This window comes from Epinephelus moara, chromosome 19, assembly GCF_006386435.1.
Source record: "Epinephelus moara isolate mb chromosome 19, YSFRI_EMoa_1.0, whole genome shotgun sequence".
NCBI lineage: Eukaryota > Metazoa > Chordata > Actinopteri > Perciformes > Serranidae > Epinephelus > Epinephelus moara.
The window spans coordinates 10,426,057-10,450,688 of NC_065524.1; the positions used below are offsets into that span (position 1 = coordinate 10,426,057).

Genomic DNA, 24,632 nt, shown 5'->3' on the forward strand with positions numbered 1-24,632 from the left:
ATTCCAGCTTGTCAGACACTGACGCTCCCAGGTCATCAAATGCCGACTCCTCTCACGGCCACATGTGATACCAATGCCAAAGGCACCCTTTGATATCTCTGTGAGACACACCCTTAAATGTCTGTTTATGACCCACAGCTGTCTCCTGGGTAAAACTCTTAACACTTGTTTAAAGTTTTCAAGCGGTCGTAGTTAGATTTAGGCAGAAAACTTATCTGGTTAGGTTTGGAAAAAACATCATGTTTTGGGTCAAAATAAGTACACAACCTGACGGAAATACATCACGTACATGATGTGGACGGACGTGAGTTACATAACGTTGCATTAAAAACAGCACTGACATTTGGTTTTTACCCGTGGGACACAAACAGCAGTCTCCTGGCTCAAAGTCTGTGTTTGTTTGACTCATCCACCTCTCCTCCTCCAGGCCCTGTAAGGACTGTCTTGCTCTTTAAACTACATCAATTGCTCTCAGCATCTAATATTGCCACTGGTGGATTTATATTTAAATTAACTGAAAGGTGGTGTGTCTCATAGGGACTCCAAAGGGTGCTTCAGCATCAGAACGTCACCCTGAGGGGCATGACAAAGAGTCAGTTTTTGACAAGTTGGGAATTAGAATGGGCTGTCTCACCTTGCTGCAGTGAAGTAAAGATGGACTCCAGGACACTGTTGGGTGTGGTTACATGTTCAAAGGAGCATATTTCTGACCACCACCAGAAGGAAGTGAAACACTGCCGTTTAGCCTGGTGTTAAGTTAGAACGTGCTTTAATTAGAGAATTGAACTGCTCGTTACAAAATGGAATTTCTGCCAACTTTTAATGCCATCATTACCCACATCCAAAAATAGTCTAGATAAGTAGTAATGCTTTGTGTAGTCATCATCATCATATTTTATTAATGTGAGGACAGATATGCCGTGCATTACATCATTAGATGACATAATCAGTTACTGAATATTTCTTGCTTTGTTGATGAGTGAAGCTAAATCCTGACAGAACTGGAAATATCTCTGCTTGACAGATTTAAATAACTCTTAAGCTGTGGTTATAATCTATGGCTGGCCCGAGTGGTTGTGATTGAAATGATTTGATATCCACGGCCTCTCTAACAGCTGTGACACACCCCACCCTACCTTCAGGCTCCGTCCACTTTGAGGAAGGTATCTAGGATCAGATCACAGAGCCCGAATCCCGACCTTGACAATGGAGGGCAGAAATGCTCATCTGATGGCCGGGTCAGTATCTGCAGACGACTGACAGGAGCTGTAATGTAGTTAGAGCAGGAGAGTAATGGCAACAGACAGCAGTGACAGGACAAGAAAGGAGGGGGAAGGCAGGAACAGATGGAGACAGATGATAGCACAGGAGGAAAAGGAGATAGAGAAGTGAGGAGGAGAAGAGGGAGAGTAAGAGCCTGTTTAGAGAAAAGGGGATATGGCTGAATTGACTGGAGGTGGAGTTAAAAAAGACAAACATAATGACACAGAGGAAAGGACAGGGACACAGGGACATCGTGCCACGGACTGAGAGACTATACTGTCGTCTATTTCATTTGCATCGGCTCTCAGCTTTCTACTAAACTTAATTTTAATTTTATTAAAGTGGCCAAATGCATCTCTAACCAGCACTAGATCTGGTTTGGGTGATCTGATCCTTAAAGCATCTTGAGTGCTTTTACAAATGGATTGGATGCACTTTTTCTTCCCTGTTGCTTCAAGGGATAACAGTGTTTTAATACAGTTTGAGTTTTGAGATTAGGAGTTTATTTTTTGAAACAGCAGTTGACAAAAACCGTTTTGAGTCCTTAAATTGCTCAGAAAAATGGAATTTTTTTATAATATCTACAATTCCACAACAACTAGGGAATCTTTGTCTGCTGAGATGATTGTGTGGCACATTCAAAAGCTCTTTTTTGTGGCTTTTACTTCTTTTAGAAGATACAGAATATATATTTCTGTCACTTAAAAAAGTTACGTTCAAGGGAATAAGAGCTAACACTGTTTGTTCCAGTTAATTAATATGCAACTCATCAAGCCTGATCCTAACAAACTAACCAGTGGCCTGAGATTTTTGGTGTGCACGACAGGCAGCAGCATTATTAAAGGCAGCAGACAGCCTCACCACCATCCAAAATTTTCCATCTATGGTATCAAAACAATTTCAGTCCTTTCTCAGAATGTTTAGTGTCATGATTATCCCCTGCATTCTGATCCCAACTCTACAAATATCGTCTTTTTGTCAGTGGACTTTCACATCTAAATATGTCGTGCTAGGTAACGTCAATTTGCGCTTGTTAAATGCATCGTGTCTTTTCAAAATACACCTCTGTTTTCCCAGGAACTGTACATTTTTTGCTCATTAGACGCATACAGTCTTTTTTCAAAATACACCTACAACGTAAATGTAAAACACAAATATAAAAAATGGTTTGGCTTAAAACTTACACAAGAATCAAACAGTGGCCTGCTGGGTGAAAATCACCCTTCCTGCCCACTCTATAGGGACTTTTCCAGTGTTGCCAGTCGAGATACAAACAGGGGCCACCCAGAAGCATATCATATCACTGCAAAAGATGCCTTTGTGTGCAGGTATCTGACGCCGAAATCACCCCTAAAGCAGGGGTATCTGACAAGTTTGGAGTTCGGGACTGGTTTACTGATAGGGCAACAGGGCTTGCCTTGGATCAGAACAACAACCTTTGTAACTTATTTTTTATAAATAATAATGAGTATTTAACTTTGAAAACAATCAGCTGGATTTTCAACAAAGACTCCACTTAGCCAAACTAATTTCATCAGGAGAAAACCAAGGTGAAGAGTAAAGTGACTTTAGCCAAACTGTCTGTTGTATACATCTATAATAGTGTACTGACTGACTTATTCAGCTTTGACCTGCCGTACTTGCTGTTTTTGTGTGCAAATTGCTTTTGTGTGCAGTAAGGAATTATAAGACACCTTCATCCTAGTGTCCAATGGAGTGGGTGATGGACCAAAGGATTGTAAGGAAAGTAGCTCCCATTTAGAAGGATTTTAATGTGAGTGTCATGCAGGGGCAGCAGTTGGTATTTAAGATGGCAGCTTTCTGTCATGTATCAGAAGTCTGAGGAAAAGTCGTGTGGCGTGAAACGTCACTCTGCATTAAAATCCTTTAAACAGGAGCTACTTGGTGTGCGGACCTATTTGTTTTTTACTTTGCCAGTGAGGAATTATTACCAACACCTCAACTTCACTTTTACTTACAAATAAAGTAATTTAGTTAATTCTCCTAGATCACGGCAATGACTTTGGTAAGCACTACAGCTCAGCCCAGTCAATAAAAGAATTTTTTTTTTTTTTTTTTTAAATATATTTTTTGCCCTTAATGGACAGGACAGTTGAGTGTGAAGGGGCGGAGAGAGAGGGGGAGTGCGGCAACAGCCTTGTACACGGGGCGCCTGCTCTACCACTAGCCACCGACGCCCCAAACCACAAATACATTTGCACGTTTCATACATTACATTATAAAAAGGTTTCTAAACTGATGTAGTACTGTATGTGACCTGACTTTGTCCTCAGGTGGTGGAAGAGATAATGAATGGCATGTCACCTAGGTGAGATGTCACCTAGAAAAGACACCTGCCAAGCTGCAGACCACTGTTCAAGACAAACAACAAAACTGGTTGTATTTTGGTGAGCCTTAACATCTTTTCCACAAGTGTTTCAGTCACGGGACCTGGGTGTTTTTCACAAACATACTGCAGCGTTTCCCCACAGCATTTGAGTCATGGAAGGTGTTCCTTTTTCTCTGACCCGTCCCTGCTTTTCCAGTAGCTTTTGAGCCATCAATAGTGGTTGTTTTTAGCCTAAACATTGTTTTTTTAATCAAAACCAAGTGTTTTTTGTGCCTAAACCTAACCACACCTTCAACATAGTGTTGCTGAGTTAAGTTACAGAGCATCTGCTAAATAATGCTAAACAAAATAATGTACAAGTGTAACATGTCTGTAATTTGTAAAAACATGCAATGCCGACATCTTTTTCTGCCACTTGGGTTGTACAGCTAAACTGATAGACATGATTGTGAATTAAGCTTGTGGTAGATATTTTGTCATCAGCATGTAAGGCATGAGATGAGTTTTAAATATCAAAATAACATTTGCCAATACAAATCATCATCAGGTTTTTGTAACTTTAATTCAGTCGGATTATAAAGCTATTGTGTATAGTGAGTACAATGTTTTCATAGCTGAGAGAAATGATTGCCAAACACAAATAAGAACCAAGCTGCAGTAAACTTAAATGCAATCATCCAATACATTTTCTTTGGAGGTAAAACTGGAAACTGTTGCTACCTAATGGCGCCTCTCGACAGATTCCTCCTCCTGATGGGAGAAACAGGCCTACCCTCTCCGTATGCTATTAAGGCAAAAATACTCTAACCTAGTAAAGCTTTTTGTCTCCATGTTGCCTCAGGGAGGAAGAGAAAGATAGAGCAGGAGGGAGGACGGAGAGGTAAAAACAAGAGCAAAGCTATAAGAGAAAAACTGGACGTGACGAATGAGGAAAATGGAGAGCAGAGAGGGAGAAAGAGGCTCGTGCAGGAGTAGAAAGAGAGGTGTGAGTCCAGGGGAACAGGGAGGGCACTCTGACTGCATGATTAGTGAGCGTGCACACACACACGTGCACACCCTCACACACATTCAGTACCATTTTCCTCCCAGCTCTGGAGTGATGCTTAAGTGGCTGCTACATTAGCCTCGTTAGATATGCAAAGCGGGCCAATTAGCAGCACAGTGTGCAGGAAGTGACATGTTCCACCTGAAGAAGCCCAGAAACAGCGGCAATGTTCACAGCCAGCAATAAATCATGCCTCTGTGAGTGTGTGTGTGTTGCTTTGGACACAGAAATGTCACACATGTGAATTATAGGCTCATTAACTATTGGCTAAAAAAAAACCATTCTTACTCCAAATAACCTCACTCAAGTCTCTGAGGAGTGAAATGCTTCCCTCTCTCCTGATAAATATCGTTCTTTGCATCCATTGCAGTGTTTTCTCACCAATATAGTGCTGTGAAATTGGCTCTAACACAAGACAAACAGCTGCAGTGAGGTGTGTGCTGCTTTAGATGTGATCCATTTCAGGAGGTGTCAGACTTGTTTCCTGTGTATGGAATCCCTCCTGGCACACCGGTGAGTTTCACATTCGACAGCAGGAGGATACGTCTATGGAGGATACAATGCAATCTCTGTTTCAAAGAAAACAGCAGTGTCTTTCATTTGACAGATATTTCATCAGAGCATCATCAAGGAGTGACGCCTTTACTTCAAAAAGGCTTTCCAGTAGGGGAAACACCACTACTCACTAGCTTTAAAGCAATAGATCGGTCTTTTATTAACATTAGACAGTAGACAGTGAGTGTGAGTCACCGCTGATGTAAGAGAGGTTTCTCCCATTTTTAGCTACATGGGCGTCAGTGTGTAAAATGTCATTCAGTGGGTCGCAGATATATGTGTCAACATGTCTAGCATCCAGTGGATCTGAACAGACTCATTATCAGCTCTGATTACATGTCATTACCATCACAGGAGACACATTTGTTTTTCAGAGGGAGACAGAGACAGTGATGTTTGAAGTGCAGGTAAAATTATATATATTTGTAGGCCTACTGTTTTCAGCTGCTTGCTAGTTATTGAAGCATCATGCTGGTACCACTGATGGTGTTCCCACTGTTCGGGTCGGGTTTGATTATTCTCCGGTCTATCTGGATCAGCTATCTATTATTATGCATGTTGGGTTTAAAATGGTCTTCTGGTCAAGTACCAAACTTTACTTCTGGAGGACTCTACTGGAAGCATTATGCGACAAAGTCCAACGTGGCGAGAAATAAAAGCAGCCAATGTGATCAGACGGGTTTTAAGAAGTGAACAGTTTAGTCACTTAGTATCAAAAAACACTTTTACTAAAAACACTATTTAGAAAGTGAGAAATCTCTTAAACAATCTCTGACTGTACCAGTTAACTTTGTGTGCTCAGCTTTATTTGGTATCTCTTATAAAATATCTTTTTTGTCAAATTTGATGAAGCTGTCACTGTATCCACAATCTGAAAAAAAAAAAAAAAAAATCATGACTTGCGAACTTGTCAAGTTTGTAAAAAACACTCCTGTGGCCCTGCTGTAGAGTGAGTGACTGACATACAGCTACTTAACAGAGAAAGCTAACTAGCTCGATAACATGGCCAAACATAGGTATGATGCTGAATATATTAAACTGTGTCGACCTTGAACTAGAGACTAAGGAGAAATCCGGACCCTGTGGCTGGACCAGCCAGGAACCACTGTTTTAGTGTACTGTTTTGCTGTAAAATGAGAACGTTTGTGACCCATCTTGGAAACAATTGAGCTGAAAACAAAGCACCGCTCACCTGTCAGGTCACATATTATCTCATTTTACAGCTAAACAGTACACTAAATGTTTCTGAAAACATTTGAGGTGAGAAGTAGGCAATGCAAACTGTGGTGGACATTTACAGGGTACAGTTTGGGTATTAATTTAAAACATGTTTAACCATCTGAGTGCTTGTCCTTTCAACAGTTGGACTCTTTTTTTAGCCTTGTTCCTTAACCTCTGCAATAAGAGTTATGTTTACATTTACTCTTTCTAACCAAAATTTATTGTGTGTATTCTTTAGGTCTTACCAATCGTATGTTCTTCTTTACAAAACATTTTCAAAACTGATTTAAAACCAAAAAAATGGAAGCTACCCTGTTTACATCCATGTTTGCTAGCTAACAGTCTTTCTTGTGTTTTGCTTGCAAATTAAATGTTTCTTTACCGACACCAGCTTTCAATCAATTAGATAGTGTGAAACCATCTGCAGGAGTGTGTTCGTCAGATTAGATACAAAGAAGTGTTATGTATTAGAGTACAGTCTCATTATTACTGGTAGAAAAGATGGCCACTAATATACAAATATAAGATCCAGATTATAATAAACCAAATCATCCTCTAACCTGCCAGTTTCAGTATTGCATGATTTTCTAAAAGATTTTTCAGACATTTTTCTACGCTTGGACAGAAAATATCAGGTATTAGCAGCTTTAATCCAAAAATATCAAATTAAGTCTTTTGGTCTTACACAGTCTCAGTAAAGCTCTGCCATCCACCTGCATCCGCGCTGTATTTATCCAAGCATAACAGCCTGTTCATTCTTTATTTAGTGCCCAGCGTTTCCACTGTCAGCACATTTTCTCACTCCTCTTCCTCTTTTTCAGGTGCTGGTTTGGCACACTCGCACAGAGAAACCACACCTTGCAAATGAGCCCAAACATCGGAAAGACACTGTGGTCATCGAGGTGTGAGAGGAAGAGCTGAGCAGCGGATCCATAACCAGACGCTGATTGTGGCTGCCCATCATCTCTTGGCTGGGACTTACGACAGCACCCTGCTTCCTCTCCTTATGGGGTTAATACAGTCTGTTGAAAATGGACATGGACTCTGAGGAGCTGCATGATTCAAGACTTCTGGCTGTCTGTCAAACGTGCTTTGTGAGAACTGGACAACACTGAACATGTTTGTTTTTCAAACTGGGATGACTTGGACTGTTCATTTCCTCCATCCACAGCTTGTTAATGTGAAAAACTACAGTATAAATGTTTAAAAAATACCATGTTGCTGAACTGGAAAGTGCCATGTGAATAATTAATGTCATTTTAATCATTAATACATCATTGTCAAATTAACTGTGATTCCGTGATATAATTATCATACAAGCAGATCATGCCTGTATCTTATGGCAGTGGTATTGTGATGCTGTGTCTTTCACAGCAGATAAGAAGATTGATAGCAATTTCATATCTGTGCATCAAGTACGAAGCTGGTATCGGGATGCCGTTAGCATAAAGCTAGCTTAGCAGGAAGACTGTAACAGCTAGCCTGGCCCTCTCAAAAGTTTAAGAATATGCCTACCAGTACTAGCACATATTAGGACACTTTATCTTGTGCATTCATCCCAATGAATGTTTATAAAGATGGACGACATGACCGCTCCATGTATTATTAAAGAGGACTGTATACTGTGTTGGAGGCGGGGCCCCATTCATACCTATGAAGTGGCTCAGTGTCGCGTGAAGTCGAAAAAGTTCAACTACCGCTCATAAAATTACCCGGATTATCAGGACTGCTTTTGCACTGTGTGGCCCAGAGAGGAGGTGCACCAGAGACTCCGCCAGCTGAGTCGGCTAATTCCAGTTTAGCACTTTGCTAAAGTCGTGCAGCTCTGCTAGACCTCCAAATGTTATCGGAATAAATGGATCAAATTCTGATAGTGAAATGAGACATTAAGTGGTGTGATACTCAAAAACTGTATTCGCTGATACACAGACTTCTCTTTCTCTTTCCATGTTAGTCTATGGGGAAAAGTATTTTTGGGATGCATGGGTTATGGTATGGATGTAAGTCCACTGTTTGGCCACTATGAAAATGGGCTTCAAAGCCCAGGGCACATCCTGGGGGCACGAACAGCTCCCCAAAAGTAAAGCTGAAACATCTCAATCCCTCCCTGGTGGCTGGCTGAAGTAAAGGTTATAACCATGCCCCCTCTATGTTAGCACGGGCCAAACTAAAAGCTCAAAGTACACGTCAAGTAAGTTGTTCCCAAAGATGGTTTCTGTCATTTTAGGTAGTTCTAAACAGGCTGTTTGTTCAAGTGTTCATTTTTCTGATAAGTGTGGTTTTAATTGGTTATTTAACACTATAAAACGGGATATGACGTTATGATTGTCACCTGTGTTTGTCAGTCAGTGTGCTTGTGATCAGTGGCGCTGCTCATGATTGGGTCAGATCAGTGTACGGGTGGGAACTCAATATCGCGGCTCCACTTCCTGATGGCTACTGAGCAGACTCTGGCTCCGAAAGCACAAGATGGCAGCTGCCATATCTGGGATATTTTGGCTTTATTTTTATACAGGGGAAAGAAGTGGAGACATGTTTACCATATTTATACAGTCTGTGATTTAACCTGTACATGAACAGAAATTCAAAACTGACAAATTGTGGTTTTAGGGAAAGTTACTTAGTGTAACACGTTCTTTTGGAGCAACAGCTAGGTGCAGCAACAGTGAGTCAGACATGCTGTGCAGACATACTGATGGATAAACTGGTGTTCACCAAGAAGTATCTGCAGCATGTAAATTCCCTTTAAAATAAAAAATGTGATTTTAATATTTCAATTTCTTCATGTTTTAAACAAACTAAATACAGTTAAAGGGGCTGACAAATGGAGTTAGAGAGAGAGCCAAGCTAGATGTTTCCCCCTGCTTCTGTCTTCATGCTAAGCCAGGCTTAACACATCCCAACTCCAGCTCTGTATGCACATGAAATTACATGTTACATGTTACAATAACACCTCTCTCACTGAGCAAATTAAAATGTTTGAAGGGATTTTTTGCATCAGTTTTTTCACTCCTTTCATCATCTGCCAACAGGTCCTTTTGTTCTGAAAGAACAGCACCCTCTTCATGTCTTCATAGCTCTAAATGCCAATCAGTGCCCGCTTCCCCAGATCATGTCTTTGTTTGAATTAATCACACTGATGTGTCATGGTGATGATTTATTGATGCATAAATGCTATGTAATTCTCTTTTAAATCACTCAAAACTGATTGTGTGTATTGAACTGGAAGGACCTTTGCCGTCCTCTCATCCTGTATGTATGCAATCAGGTTTGGAAGCAGCCCGCGTGAAGTAACAAGTGACGTCTCTCCTGACAAGCTGCCATCAATAATGTAGAGTCTGTGGGCTGACAACAAAGAGAACTCGCCTCACAAGTAAACGCACTTGCCAGCGGTGGAATAAAAAGGCATGAGTTGAGTAGACAGGATATAAACAGCACATCAGACGGGCGGCTAGTCTCACAGCTCAGATGTGAAAGAACTGTTTTTCTTTACTGCATTTTAACGGCAGTATTGTCCTGATCGCTGAAGTTTAGAGGGCACTGTGTAGGTGTATGATGTAAACACAGGAAATAGAAGCAGGAATAACTCCAGGACTCAACAGCTTTTATTTCAAATGACCCTCTTGTGGAACCGAAAAAAGGAGCAAACATAAAACTCCCAAACGATAAAACAGTACTTTAACAGTTAAAAGAGTCATTAGACAAAGATGAACACAGAAAAAGTTCCTGGATATTTTTTTTTTAATGCACGGAAACCACTTTTCTCTGTACTAGGCACCAGAAAATGTAAACACATTGGAAATAAACCTGGAGGACATTAGATTTATTGTTAATGTGTCGTTCACACTCGCCACATGTGTGTAAGAGAGTCTTACAGTTATTGCATGGCAGAGGTACCCTGTGTATACGGACATGAATCTCTGCGTTGGCGTTCGGCAGTGTGGTCTTAACTCTGTGTGCATACGTGTGTGTATCTGTTTGTTCATTTCAGCTCTTGCTCCTCTTTTCTTATTCTCGAAAACAAGGACTGGACAGTGGTGATGGGACCCATCCAGTGTTTTCATACAGGTCCTCTTTTGCTAACACTGTCCAGTCCTGTTCCTCCCCCACCGTCCTGCCAGTCTAGCCCTCTGATTGGTCATCCAGGTTTATTTGCTTCAGACTAACTGTGCTTCTCTTGTACTGCACACAACAAAACACCACAATAAAGATGGCGGATGGCAGAACATACAGTTACAGCGTAATATATGAAGGGAGCAACATTTTACGTGTCACGTTGGTCCAGTTTTTAGAAAGAAAAAGATTGTGGAAATCCCATCTTGCTGTTGGAAGTGAGCTGACAGTTCACTTATCTCTGCTGTTCCCCGACAACGATCTGAGAGACTAAACCACACCACAGCGGGAGATACAGTACGGTACCTGCTCTGCTATTTAAAGTGCAGTAAAGACAACCTGCTGTGATTCCAGTGGCGCTTTATTTTGCCTAGGGGAGCGCGGGAGAAACGGTTCATTTCAACAACAAGGAATGTCTTAACTGGGTCGGAGCCCAGGTTTCACTTAACCCAGCTTGTTAGGTTTTAAAACACATCAAAACACCACAGCGTGGCTACCAAAGACACCCAGGGGACCCAGGGGTGCTCAGAAATCACTGGGGCTTAGAGGGAATCCTTTGGGTTGTTTTAACCAGCTCGCAGTGTGAGACACAGAACTGGACAGAGATATTAATAAGCCAATAAAAGTCTGATACTGGATAACTGATCAGATTATGTTTGCACAGCCAGTGTGGTGTACATATATCAGTGGTTCCCAACCTTTTTGGGCTTTGAGTCTGGATTGTATATCACCGTAATGATCAATGATCCAATATTATCGATGGAAAGCGAAAAGAACAATACGTATTATCTTTAAGATATGCCTTTATTTTGAAATTCCCATGGCATGCGTGTGTCACCATTTCTGTCAAGTACACCTCTTTCCTAAACGTTCAAACAATGCTAGGTGCCTGGCGTCAGGTGCACAATGGTAAGCAGCCAAGAAAAAGGCAATGAGGATATTTACTGTTCCTGTTAGTTTCATATTGAATTAACTCGTATGGTGACAGACTCTGTGATATCAGCAAAAACTGTATTGTTGTCCAAATAATAATAATTAGATACAGCCAGGCTAGCTGTTTAGCCCAGTTTTCAGTCCTTCTGCTAATCTCGGCTAATTGCCTCCTGACTCCAGCTTGATACTTGGAAGACAAACATGATCTAACTATCAGCGAGTAAGCAACTAAGGGTATTTCCCAACTTGTCGAAGTATTTCAAAAGAAAAATATTTTATTTTGGCAGATGCTGATAACACCCAGGTGTCCAAAGACCAACGATGCTACCTGAGGTGTACATAGCCAATGTGGCCGTTTATACCCGGGTGTATATATTCCTGGGTGTCCTGGCAACATTTAAGTATGACATTAACTTGAACAGGTGTATTCAGCCATACACAGTGTGCATTCTGCTGCTTTATACATCATAAAAAGTAAAAATATTAAGTCTAAAAGTCTAAAAATAAAAAGGAAACATTAGAATCAGAGTCTCATGGGTGAAAGTCCTGTGCTTGACCCATTTATCCACCACACCTTACTCTCTCTATAAACTGTGTCACTCTTTATACAACGCCACCTGACTTTCTGGCACTATATTTGTAGGTTTTTCTCGTGTAAATTCACCACTTCACCAATACACCAATCTCAGAGAATATCCGAGAGTGGCTGGCACGAGTCCTAACCATGACCTCTTTGCCCTAATGCTAAACCCTTCCAACCATGATGCATCAACTTGATTAGTACTAGCCAATCACAGCACGCAATGGGAACCACAATAACGTGTCATAGGGATTGGTGTAAGTAGCTGAATAGCTGCAGTGTGACTGTTCTCACCTGAGTGCAAGTAGGCAACTTCTGGGCTGTATCACCTTGCCTATGTTGTGACCCCCTGTCACAGTTTGAATATGTCTATGAGTCGGGAGAAGTTCGAAGAGCCATCTTCCCATCAGCCAATGTTTAACTTGAATAGTTTTTAGAGTCCTACCAGGCCTTTTTCTTTTAATCATATTTCCTATTTTAATGATCTTGCCTACCCTCAGGTGTATATTCTGACCCAAGCTAAAGGTTGGGAACCACTGGTGTATGTGATCTTTCCTGTAGAACTGATCCGTGGTACACTGTCTGCTATGGGGGGAAAACGTAACCTCAAATGGATGTAATGAGACACTGTTATGTTTTCGAAGTCTTTGTGGGAAAATGGTCAGATTACGTGACAATGATTCAGTGAATCAGTGCAAAATAACATCTACTGTATAAGCAGCATTAAACCCATGTCAGTCAAACCCCATTTAGCAATGCTAAACTCCACAGGATGCTTTAAACTGGAGAACCTCATCTCCAGATCCCCCCCCACCCCCCATGGAGTGATGAAGAGAACTCAAACCAAACAAAGTCACTGAGAGTGGAAGCATCAACCTCTCTCCTATGGCTCTGAAAAAGTGGGAGGTTCACATCATAATCACATAAATACAGTACTGTTCAGACGACTATCTGCTACGGGACTCTGCTCGCCCTACAGAGAGGGGGAGGGGGAGGGAGAGAGGAAGGGGGAGGGTTACAATATACACAGCAGAGAGAGGGGTGAGGACATGGTAGCAACCACAAGATAGCCATATCTACTGTAGGTATTGAAAGACTATTCACTAACTATCCATTTTGGTAATGATATAATATTACTATAATAGACACTTGGAGTTATTGGTCCAGCAGCTCTCTTTTCTGTCGATTTCTGTCTCTTTCTTCAGACAACAACAACAACAAAAGGAAATCAAAAAGGAAGAGGGAAGCTGAATAACGACGGGAAACAACAGCTGCCAGTCTTTCTTTTTTTTCCACTCCATCCAGTGTGATGTCATCTTGGCTTTTAAAGGAACCATGGTGAAGGTGTGTAGGGTTTGAAGGGAGGCAGTCAAACTACCCCCACTGTGTGTTCTTCATTCTGTGAGGAGATGGGTGGGTCAGGAGCTGTTATGGCTATTTCCTTGCCATATGACTGCCCTCCGTTCCCCCCCTACCTTTCCTCTGGACCCAATTCTTGTCACTTCCACAGCTGAGTGCTGAGGGTCTGGCCGGAAGCTGCCGGTGGAGCCGCAGGCCAGCCAGCCGCAGGGGCCCCTGACTGGGTGAAAGTGGCTGGCGCCGGCCCTCCACCACTCACAGCCATGCCTGACATCTGCTGGGTCATCTGGGGGTGGAAAAGAAGGGAGATAGAGGAGTGAAGTCAGTGTTCGAATTCATCAGAGCTAAAGTAGTCAGCTACTCCCTCCTCCCTGCCTGTGGGAGGAGGGAGTAGCTGACTCCCGGGCCTCGATTCCTCGCTTTTTACCTTTGCCTCTGCTCTTAAAGGCTCAGGGCTTCCCCTGTTCCCTGCCCTCTCCCCACTCTTCTCTCTTCACCTCCCAGCTCCTCAACGCCCCGCCCCATCCACCTCCTCTGCTCCCCTGCTTGTCCTCCTCCTTCCATTCTGCCTTATCTATTATGAATGTGCTTTGGTGCAGCGCAACTCGCTTATCTGGTCATCCGAGAGCTACGGGTGAGTGTGTGTGTGTGTGGTTATGAATGTGTGTCGCCCAAGCCCGGACATACGTGCATCCAAGTGCTCGTTCATCAACTCACCATTCCATTACATCTTCCTGCACAATACACACACACACACACACACACACACACACACACACACACACACACACACCTAGTCATCCACCTCCCACTTTGTCTGTTCAAGGTGGTGTGTGTGTGTGTGTGTGTGTGTGTGTGTTTGTATGTGTGTTGGTGGTGATTTATGATCTCTCATTAACCTCCCAAGATGTCAAAATGCTGACAACAGTTTGAAGCTCCGAGTGCAACTACACACACATACTGTATGAAAAGGAGTGGCTTTAGGTGTGTGTGTTCAAGCAGCAGGTAACAGACTAATGAACGGAAGCTCTTGGACAGATGTGTTGACAGGCCTCCCAGTATTGATCCAGTATAGATACAGCGGAAATCCTGATGTCAACATGTTTGGGCAAATTAAATTACTTTAACATGAATCATATCTGTTATTAAATCAGAAATCAATGTGGTCATTTTGATTATGCAATACAGTGTCGCCACCAAGGGTACATGCAGCACGTGCTGTGCACCAGTGCCGGAAGGGGGCACCAAAATGGCCCAACAGGATTATCATCGATCACAATTTTACGTATTGCATTAACTTTTCCAGTTAAGGTCCTCTCAGACACAGCACAGTTTGAGCCCCACTGCCGATGGTTTCAGTGAACACAGTGCATGCAAAATTACCATTGGATTCATGGCACATGTGTGCCGGCTGATTTCATGCCTATGTTGGTAAATTAGAATCATACTAAACTGAATGGCTCGTGCCCATTACTTGCAATCATCATGCCAAACTGCAATGCTCCCATTTCTCTATACCATTAAATATGTTTGCTGAGAGGTGTATCATGGAGAAGGTGGTGAAGTTATACACACAAATAAAGGTCCTGAAACTCCAGTGTCAGACCATTAGTGAGCATCTGTGAATGTGATAGCAGTCGATAAGCCATTAATTACTCTCGTCAAAGTTCAAACATGTCAGTTTTCCAGCAAGGTTAAGGCCATCTTAACACCTGCTTGGAGGTGGACCAGAATCTATTATATACCCTGTTAATACTCATAACACTTAAACACAGTTAAAATACAACAACAATAATAATAATAGTAATAATAATAATAATAATATAATGAAAATAACAATAACAATAATTTTGACAGGCAGATTCAATGAAAACAATGAAAACCAAAACTGTTACATTTTGATATGGTCACTCTCATAAACTCCACAGTAAGCTGGACTGGGACACATATCTTAATTATGACAATAATTGATGGGGATAAAAGGCCAAGGATGAAATAAGTGCATGCATTAGTAAATTATTCAAATTAACATGTTTAAATATTGTCCATTAAAGCCTTTTTTAATGAATGCAGTTTTAATATTCTATGCATTTAGTTAAAAGATGTGTCGACATTTTATAAGACAGTTGGGCCCTCATCACTTTGTATATACACATGGTCTGAGGCAGGTCTAAATTCGTTCGCAAATTACAAAAAAAATTAGGCAAGAAAAAATGTTTGTAAGCATGGTTTATGCACTCTTTGTAAATGAGACCCAATGTTTTTTCACTTACTAACTTCTAACTTCTAGCTAAGCAAACCCCCGTGCAATGTACAAAAAATAAAACGTCGCTGAGCAAATGTTGCCTCAATTAGTTTCAAGTCAACTAAAAAATGCTAAAAAAAAAAAAAAATGCCTCAATTGGCTAGTGTGTAAGGTAGAGTGATGCAAACACTTGAACTGATTTTAATTCTTCTGAAGTGGGTCTTTTTATGTGGCTAAAATATGTTGAAGACACCAGCAAAGCAACAGTACATAAAATAAGCATGCAGAAATGTCAGCTAGTTCGGACCACTATGTTTAACTAAATATCTTTAAATGTTACAGTTATGGCTAAAAATGACAACAGAAATAAACAAGTTTGCTGTTTTCATATCTCAGCAATCGAAAACAATGACACAACAAGTGAGTGTTTCTGTTAGCGCAAAGTCACAATGATTCAGTCTATTCATTTCTCAGTTTTGCCATTTTGAAAGATTGAAGAATGAAGTGCACAGCTGCAACCTCAGACAGTTTACCTGCAGCTGAAGGATCAGAAATTAATTAGTATACAAGTTACAGTGCAAACTGTGTAAGATCTGATTTCATTCCTCTCTTGATGGTGACCAACAGACTACTTAAATATCCACTTAGCTTTAACTCACCTCAGCTGATGTTTTTATTAACAGTGTCATAGTTGCATTTGGGCTTAATGATAAATGTCTTCTGTAATCAAATCATTAATTGGCAGCACAGCTTCACTCTAAGCCCTCTGAGGCAAATGTGTGATATCAAGCTATATAAATAAAATTAACCTGACCTTGAAAGCTTACTCTGTAAAGATTAGTGAGTTTAGTTTGTAAACTGGGATGAATTGAAGTTTCTGAAACTTGCAGAATCAGACTGCAAAGGATCAGCTAAATCTCATCTGTAAATGATCTGGCTCCAATTGTGATCAGATCCAGCTAAATAAAGCTCATTTAGCAGCTTCGCCTACCTTTCCACCAGGTGTAAATGTGGCATATGAGACAGTTAATGAATGTCAAACAAGGACAGAACAGATTGACTCGCTGTAACTAAAACACAGCTGGTTTACTCTGTAAATACTCTCAGCTAGTACAGTCTGTTAACTCTGTTTGTTGCAGCTGAGAGTCAAACAAGGAATAACTGAAGTGGGAAATACAGAACCAGCCTTCACTCCTGGGCTTTGTTCGTTTCAAATCAATCACAGACATCAGATGTGTCATATCTGAGCTGGGCAACACTGACTGCAGCAGATTACATTTTAACTAGAGGACAGATTTCTGCTCCATTGTGTATACCAGTCCACTCCTGCTGGCTATGGTCAAATGTTTAATTACTGGCTATCAAACTGCAGACCTGGACATGATCAGGAATAATAATAGACTTAATCACAGGATCAAAGAAAGTTCCTTCCCATTTTTTTTATAATAAGACAATATTTTACCCCACCCTGTCATGTGTCACTCTCAGCTAGTTATAGGTTTTTAAATCTCTTAAAGGTTTTAAAAACTGTCACAGCTCCCCCTGCATCAAAGAATCCCTCCAAATGTTATGTACTCTCTAATCATTTCATGGTACTGGGCTGGATTTAGAGGCTAGACTAGGGACAAGAAAAAAAAAGACTTGACAGAATTCAAGAAAAATCCATTATATTTCATACAATAACCTTGGTTATAAAACAGATTGAGTAGTTGATTAAAGCTGCTCTTCATGGGCTTTTAGAGAGGCTGAAGGGGTGAGGTCATTACTGCACTGGGCTTTGCAAAAAATTAAGGAGCAGAACACTGTGTAAGACCATATATTAACTTTTAGGACCAGGTTAATGGAACTCTTTGACATGTGGTGTGGAGGAAAAAGATGCTATATTTATGACATTTTTATCCAGGTTAGTGAAAATACAGTAAACATGTAAGTGTGCATCATAAAAGATTAATGTGCAGAGAAACTGGAGTGGGATTATGGTCAACTTAATCATAAAATGAGTTCATTATTACCATAAAATGAATTAAGTACCACCACTCTGAGTGTGTCTTAGTTGGATGACATACAGTGTATATGTCTGTTACCTGGCTCATATTCCACTGTCCTTGCTGCTGTCCTTGCTGCATGCTATACATGTTCTGTCCTTGGTTGGCTGGCATCACGCCCTGCTGCTGCATGCCCATGTAGCCGCCGTTAGGCAGCGCCATCCCAGGCATCATGGCCCCTCCGCCTATCATGGTGGTTGGTGGGATGGGTCCGCCCATCCCTGGAGCAAAACCCTGCGGAGTGAACGGCATCTGAGGCTGGCCCACGTACATTCCTGCTGGAGCAAAAAACAGGCACACAGAGTTCTTCATGTGAACTTGCCTACTGCTGAGAATATTTTCAACTAAACATAAGAGAGAACAGAGCTGTGCTGAAGTAAATAAACAGATTTCCAGAATCAAGTTTTGCTTTGATTTACTAGGAAATTTATGAAAATGATTAATTTAAGGAGTAAATAGCTACTCCTTAAAATCCAAATATAAGAAATCCTGAGGATACATCAAAGTTAAAATGTTCATTACTCTTTAAAACACCCAGTACGGCCACTACAACCAAGACAAGGAGGTCATGTCTTTGTTTGTTGGTTTGTCTGTCTGTTTGTTATCAAAAGTATGCAAAAACTACTGGCCAGATGTTTCTAAAAGTTGGTGGAAGGGTGTAGCATGGGTCAAGGTAAAACTGATCAGAATCAAGGATCTGGTGGTCTTAAAATGACCCACCTGACAAATAGCAGCAAAAATTCTTTGATGTTTGGGTGTGTTATAAAGTTATAATCCTTAATAATGTCATTATAACACAACCCAGTTTTATACCATTTATGGTCTGCATCCTTTTTTTAGTGGCGAAGTCCACCATTTTTGCAAGGTTCAAGTTTGGGGATTCGTAGAACCCTATGCAGCATGTGGTTAAACCTTAATGTTAGATTTTTATCTTATTAATAGAAGTCTCACGGTTTACTTTTCACTCTCCTAATGCAAACACAACAGCTACTTCACATTAAAAGCATTCACCTGGTATGAGGGTGGCTTTTATTGTGAAGCAGCTATGATAGACACAATGCATTTGGCTCCAGCGTTACCCTCTGATGGGTCATATTAAGGATCTTTGTTGTTTACATGCACTTCTAAAATGGACAGTTCCAGTCCTTGATTATGACTGGCCGATGCCATGTTTTGAAGCCCACTGAAATACTGCATAAACACACAGCTGTGACCAAGTTACAATTTCAGTATTGTTGCACCAATCAGTTACCTGTTGTCATATGGAACGCAGAGCTTAAGAGAGCAACCACCAACTAAAGCACAAATCATTTATCATCCACCAGGACGGTCAGGCAATGATACGCAACGCTGTCATTCAATAACTGCAGAAAAAAAACACAAAATGCCACTAAAGAAACAAAAAGAACCTAGGAGGATTCATGTTTGAGCAGTCTTTATTGCTACCCCCAATCCATCAGCCTTTTATCTCCACCCAAAGTGGATAAACTACATCAACTATCAACGGTAAGTTAACAGTATGACTTTAGCTAACTTGCATGTTTTTATTTGTAGCCTATTATGCTCAGTTATGTTGTGAACTGCTAGCGATATCGTTTCTGTTTCAGCGTAGCTTGGTTACTCAGCATGTAACCAGGCTACACTGTAACCAAAATGATATCGCTGGTGAGTGTCAACAGCTCCCAGAGAGTGAGCATAATAATTGCTGATGGTAGATATATATGTTTATATTGCTACTGGAACATGATTATTTCTTTTTCTTTCTCTTTACATTAGGTATACCAGAGCCCTAGAGGGTGAACTTATTGGCTTCATGTTGCCACAGATTTCTAAAGTAGCTGGTACTACGCACTGTGTCTGCAGTGCTTGACAACCATTCTGCTAAAATTTGCTGACGAACTACATTGGTGGGAGGAGGAAAGATTATTTGCTACCAGTAAATTATTGCATTTCAGTCAGGAACACTTAAGTCAAAGAAAACTTTATTTCCATTTGCAGTATTATATTTGGCGGTATGGCTCTGTTCTGGGGCCCCTCTGCCTTTCCTTGGGCCTATGCAGAAAGCCTCTTCCACGTGCCTACATGGAAAGCATAAGGCGGAGAGAGCACACCTGTCTGCCCTTCCACGTGCAAATGAAGAAAGCCTGAGACAGAGAGGCAAACCTTCCTGCCCTTCCATGCGCCTACATGGAAGCCTAAAGCAGGGAGAGCAGCAGCAAAGAACCCCCCAGGAACAGAACAGAGCAGCATCAATGACAAACAGAAATGACACTGATAGGTCAGACATAGCATGAAAAGGAGGAGCTGGGGTGGAAGCGGGTTGCAAAGTGGCTTACAGAGGAAGCAGCAACAGTAGACAGGCCAGAGCAGTTGAAATAGGGCACTCTGAATGAAATTCGTCAATTGGTTGCATAGAAAGGAATCATGTGATCTATGACTATGACTATCTATGACTCCCTTTCATCAATCAGCTGCTCCATCGTTGATTGGCTGTTGAGATCAACTGACGTAGCTAGGATGTGTCCGGCCTGAACTAACGCTATGCTCAATTTTTTGTTGCTGTGTGTTTATTTGATGAAATGTTGCCAATTATATGAAGTAACTGTTTTCTAAAAGCAAAAAGCCACAAGGCCGGGGTTTACAGTAATTTTGGAACCAAGGGGGTTTTAGACAAGGTGTGAAGTTAGGTGCCTAACAAGTGCTTAATTCAAGCAGAACTTAAAAAACATCCAAGACGAAAATCTTAACAATTGTAACAGCTTTTTGTAAGTCACCGCTAACATTAATGTGAACATTAAAACATAACACCAAGCAAATTATAAGTTTGCTCCACAGAGCCCATTTCCACACATCAAATGTCAGTGTCATTTTTTATTTCTGCCTCTAAAGATGAATCTGAAGCTGCAGAGCACCATTTTTTCTTGAAAATTTATCACCCATCACTCCATTTGCCCATTAGTGCAACATGAGACCACTGTGAGAAAGTGGTAAGTGGCAATGTAAGACACAAATATATCAGTATTTGTACTGAGTGGAAAAATCTTAAGGAACAGAAATGAGACAGCTTCTTTAAATAGACAGAGTGTCCTCTGATATTAGTCAGCTATGTAGACTGCATGTACAAAATGCCAGAGAATAAAATATCGCTTCTTTTAGCACAATTCCTATCACGTCTCAAAGTTTTTAAAATCCTCAGATTCAATGTGGAAATCCATAAAGGATCCATGGACTGTCTGTAACTTCTGACATTTTCATCATTTTGTTATAAGCTGCACTCAGAGCCACATCCATCCTGTTACAACACACACACACACACACACACACACACACACACACACACACACACACACACACACACACACACACACACACAGGATGGAAGTCAGGCATTTGAGGCATTAGCCTGGTGAGCTTCTCTTGGCTTTGATCTCCATCAGCATCTATTTGGATTCAGAGAGGACAATAAAGCAGCAGAAAACCCTTCATCCTGATTTCCATTCCTAATCCTCTTTACGTCAGTGTAATCATGCAGCCATATAATCAATATGCACATGTGCCTGCTGCCTACTGTCCACCATTCAGAAAATATGTACCACTAATACTTTCCCACACACTCCCAACATGCTCAGGTTGATGTATGTGCACTTATGAACACCCGCCCACATAAACACACATCAACAGTCTTGGCACTTGTCTTTACACATAATAACTGTGAGATGAGTGTGAATCTGCAGACACTTCTCTATTTTTACTGCTGCAGTGGGACTCCAGTAAGTGGAACTGCCTGCTTTTCAGCACACTGACCTTTCATCTGCCTTCACTCTCCTCCATTTTTATGATGCATCTTTCCTCTGATGTATGTGTGAAAGTGTGTAGGTGTGTCTCTGTGTGTGTACAAACACCTACATCTGAGTGTACACTCTTGTGCTTATATTACTGCGTGTGCCCCCCCCCCCCTTTGAGACACTGTGTGTGTATATAGTGTTTGTTTACATTCTACATATACGACACATTTAAGTGGTTTGACCTGTCAGTCCTTGAACTCAAATAAGTGGTAGCTGTTGCAAATCCTCCCCTCGGCAACTGCCATTTATTACAACATAAAAATAGCATGTATTCCCCATAACTGGCTTACCAACTTGAGGGGCAAGATCCCCCCCAAGGTGTCACAAGGTAAACCTAAGGTGATTCCAGGGATAGGAAAGAAGAACATATTGTATATCTGCTGTACAAAGTTGTTTGTCTCTCAGATTTTTCTCTATTCTTTACCTTTCTAAAAAACTTTAACTATCCAGGATTGTGAATAATGGCCAGTTCCACCAATTCAATGCTATAAAAGTGGTTAATCAAATTCACCTGAGAAGGAAAAATCATTCTTTGGTTATACTCCTAACAACTCATATAATGAAACTTCTGACAGTAGGGTTCACTCTGCAGCTTTAAGGCTCCCTGAGAGGAACTGCTCATGGGGGAGCTCCCCCAAGAACTACATACCTTCCAGGGGTTTTTTTCTGTTTGATTTGCACCGCCAGTTGGAACGTCAAAGTGACGCATTATATCCAGACAATGGTTGGTATAGCAATGTCACTTTTGCTTTGATAAGTCAAAATTGCACATTGATGAAGAACTTCAGAATTGAAGAAGCATCTTGGATGAGAGGTGAAACGTCTTCAAGAAACTCAAGCAAGTCTAGTTGCCAAGGATATAGCACTTAGGATTTTCCCTTAGCTCTGTTTTGGTTTGCACCAACTGCTGAGGGAAATATCTGGCTCCTCAGCTGCTAAATGCTCTACTTAGTGATTATCTTTTTCTGTCTGTTGATTGGTGCAGACAGTTTACAGCGATTGGTATATTGGAGCTTTTTTTGCACAAAATAGTTGCCTGCCGCTGGACACAAGCTTGATGAGAGGTGTGAGAGGGAAGCAAAATAGTAACTGTGTTGTAAAATCAAAATAAAAAAAAAACTGCCAGCGTTCAATAGGTAAGAGGATATCTGGTGAGGAGGTGGGGTACTGTAGCTGTAAACTGCAGTTTGATCGCCTCAGTTGAGCAGCTGAGATGCCAACAGTAGACATTATTTTTGCAAACACATACCCATAAGCCTTTGCACATTAGGGTTATTTCCTGTAGTTGAATGGATTAAAGGAGCATATGCTTAGGAGTTGAAATAAACTGCTGCATTAGTTTGATGTGAACAAATTTTAGCTTGTCAGTCCCTGAACATAAATATGTCGGATGTCGGATGTAGGATGTACGGACGACAAAGGGTTAATAAAAATGCTGCGTGTGTGTGTTACCTTGTCCTGGAACAGGCTGCTGCTGGCTCTGCGGCTGACTGGCCACTGAGCTGCTGGCGTACAGAGACAGGATGGAGTCTTTAGATAAAAGCTTCTTCTCCTCCGCCTTCGTGGTGGTAGTGGTGGAGGTAGAGGAGGAGGCAGAGGAGGAGGTGGAGGGGTCGGCCTGTGGAGGTGCTGTACTGGAACCAGACTGTCAGGGAGACAGAAGGGGGAGGGGATGAAGAGAAATGGCATGAAATATGTATAGTTTCACCAAATATATATATTTTTATGTAGCTTTCTCTTGGTCACCTAATGCACACATACACAGGATAATACAGTGCAGAGTTGTATATGCCAATAATACGGCTGGGTAATTTTCTGATACTAGTAACAATAAGATATATCATGCACATATTTGGCACTGATACCAAAACATTTTTTAAAATACCTTTCAATTATTTTTAAATCCCCTGGAAAATGAAATAAAGATAAAGCGCGGAGCTCTAATTTCAGCAGAGAGAAGCAGTCCACTTGACAAGGCTTATATTACAGACAGGTGGTTCTGCCTATTTTTTTCCATCATATAGTATATTTTATCATATGTTATTTAGATGTATTGTTTTTCCACCCACTTCCAGTTTAATTTGATGTTGATGAGGGCTGAAGGATATGGGAAAGTAATCTCGTTGTGAGTTTTTTAGACCAATTGTAATTGAGATTCAGTATGCAACTTTTTCATGTTACACAAGCAATAAATCATTCTGTAGTGTGACCATCACAACACTGGATACAATCAACATACGATCAGCTCTTTCATGTCAGCCAGGCCTATGTGTTATGATTAATGAGGTGAACTGACGCATGAATTAATATGAATAACTCATTTATTTAGCTACTGAATTGTAAAAAACTTCAATCACAGTAGAATATTTTAATTTGTAACCTTAACTTTATGATTTATATATAATCTAAAAAAAGAACAAAAAATCACTGCAGTACAAAGGGCCAAGAATGAGCATTAATGTATGAAAAATAAATATGAATCTTACTGATCTTGAACAAATCACACAAACTTAAGTGCATACTGACTATGGCTCTAAAATATTTAGATAACTCGAAGCGTGGTTGTAAACATGTTGTTGACCATTCCGTCTTCAGCTTCCAGACTGTGGTCGGGAAGCACAGGAGAGATTTTGTTTTGCCTCCAGGGCCGACGCTGATGCTCACTTTGGGGTTAACCCCCTTCACTTCACCCAGCAGCTGGGAAGCAAAACACGGGAACTTTACGTGGGTCTCGAGGAGCTGCAGTGTTTATTTGTAGCCCAGCTGAAACCTACACTATTCATTTACTACCAGTGGCGTGCACAGACTTTTTGAAGGGCAGGGGCGAAAAGAAAAAAAAGGACACATACAGCGCATTCTCGCCACTGAAGAGGGCACTAAGTTTTGCGTGTTTTTGAGGGCACTTTAGACATGTTTATATGTTATACAAATGGCACATTATATAGCCTTAAAACAGACTAACTAGACAGACTACTCAAGTTAGTTTGTAGTTAGGATCAGCATCCACGAGAACTGTGCAGATTCAACGTTGGACTGTGAAGAACACACAGAGACATGGATGTATGAAAGAAATAAATC

The 24,632-nt window shown here is 41.0% G+C and overlaps 2 protein-coding genes across 5 annotated transcripts in view; one reads left to right on the forward strand and one right to left on the reverse strand.

Annotated features, from left to right (window-relative positions):
• b3gat2 (beta-1,3-glucuronyltransferase 2 (glucuronosyltransferase S)) overlaps nt 1-9,420 on the forward strand; it is a 79,324-nt gene extending 69,904 nt beyond the window's left edge. Inside the window, exon 4 of the mRNA XM_050070962.1 lies at nt 7,256-9,420. Within this exon, the coding sequence (XP_049926919.1) occupies nt 7,256-7,342 (87 nt within the window). The 3' untranslated portion in view covers nt 7,343-9,420. The remainder of the gene's footprint in view (nt 1-7,255) is intronic.
• A 168-nt stretch (nt 9,421-9,588) lies between these two features.
• Nucleotides 9,589-24,632, reverse strand: part of smap1 (small ArfGAP 1) — a 151,417-nt gene continuing 136,373 nt past the window's right edge. For 3 of the 4 annotated variants that reach the window (XM_050070959.1, XM_050070957.1, XM_050070955.1), the window contains 3 exons: nt 23,007-23,199; nt 17,749-17,987; nt 9,589-13,705 (listed from right to left, as the gene is read on the reverse strand). In XM_050070959.1, coding sequence (XP_049926916.1) covers nt 13,559-13,705; nt 17,749-17,987; nt 23,007-23,199 — 579 coding nt within the window. In that variant the 3' untranslated portion in view covers nt 9,589-13,558. The remainder of the gene's footprint in view (nt 13,706-17,748; nt 17,988-23,006; nt 23,200-24,632) is intronic. The other variant, XM_050070956.1, reaches the window with a different exon arrangement.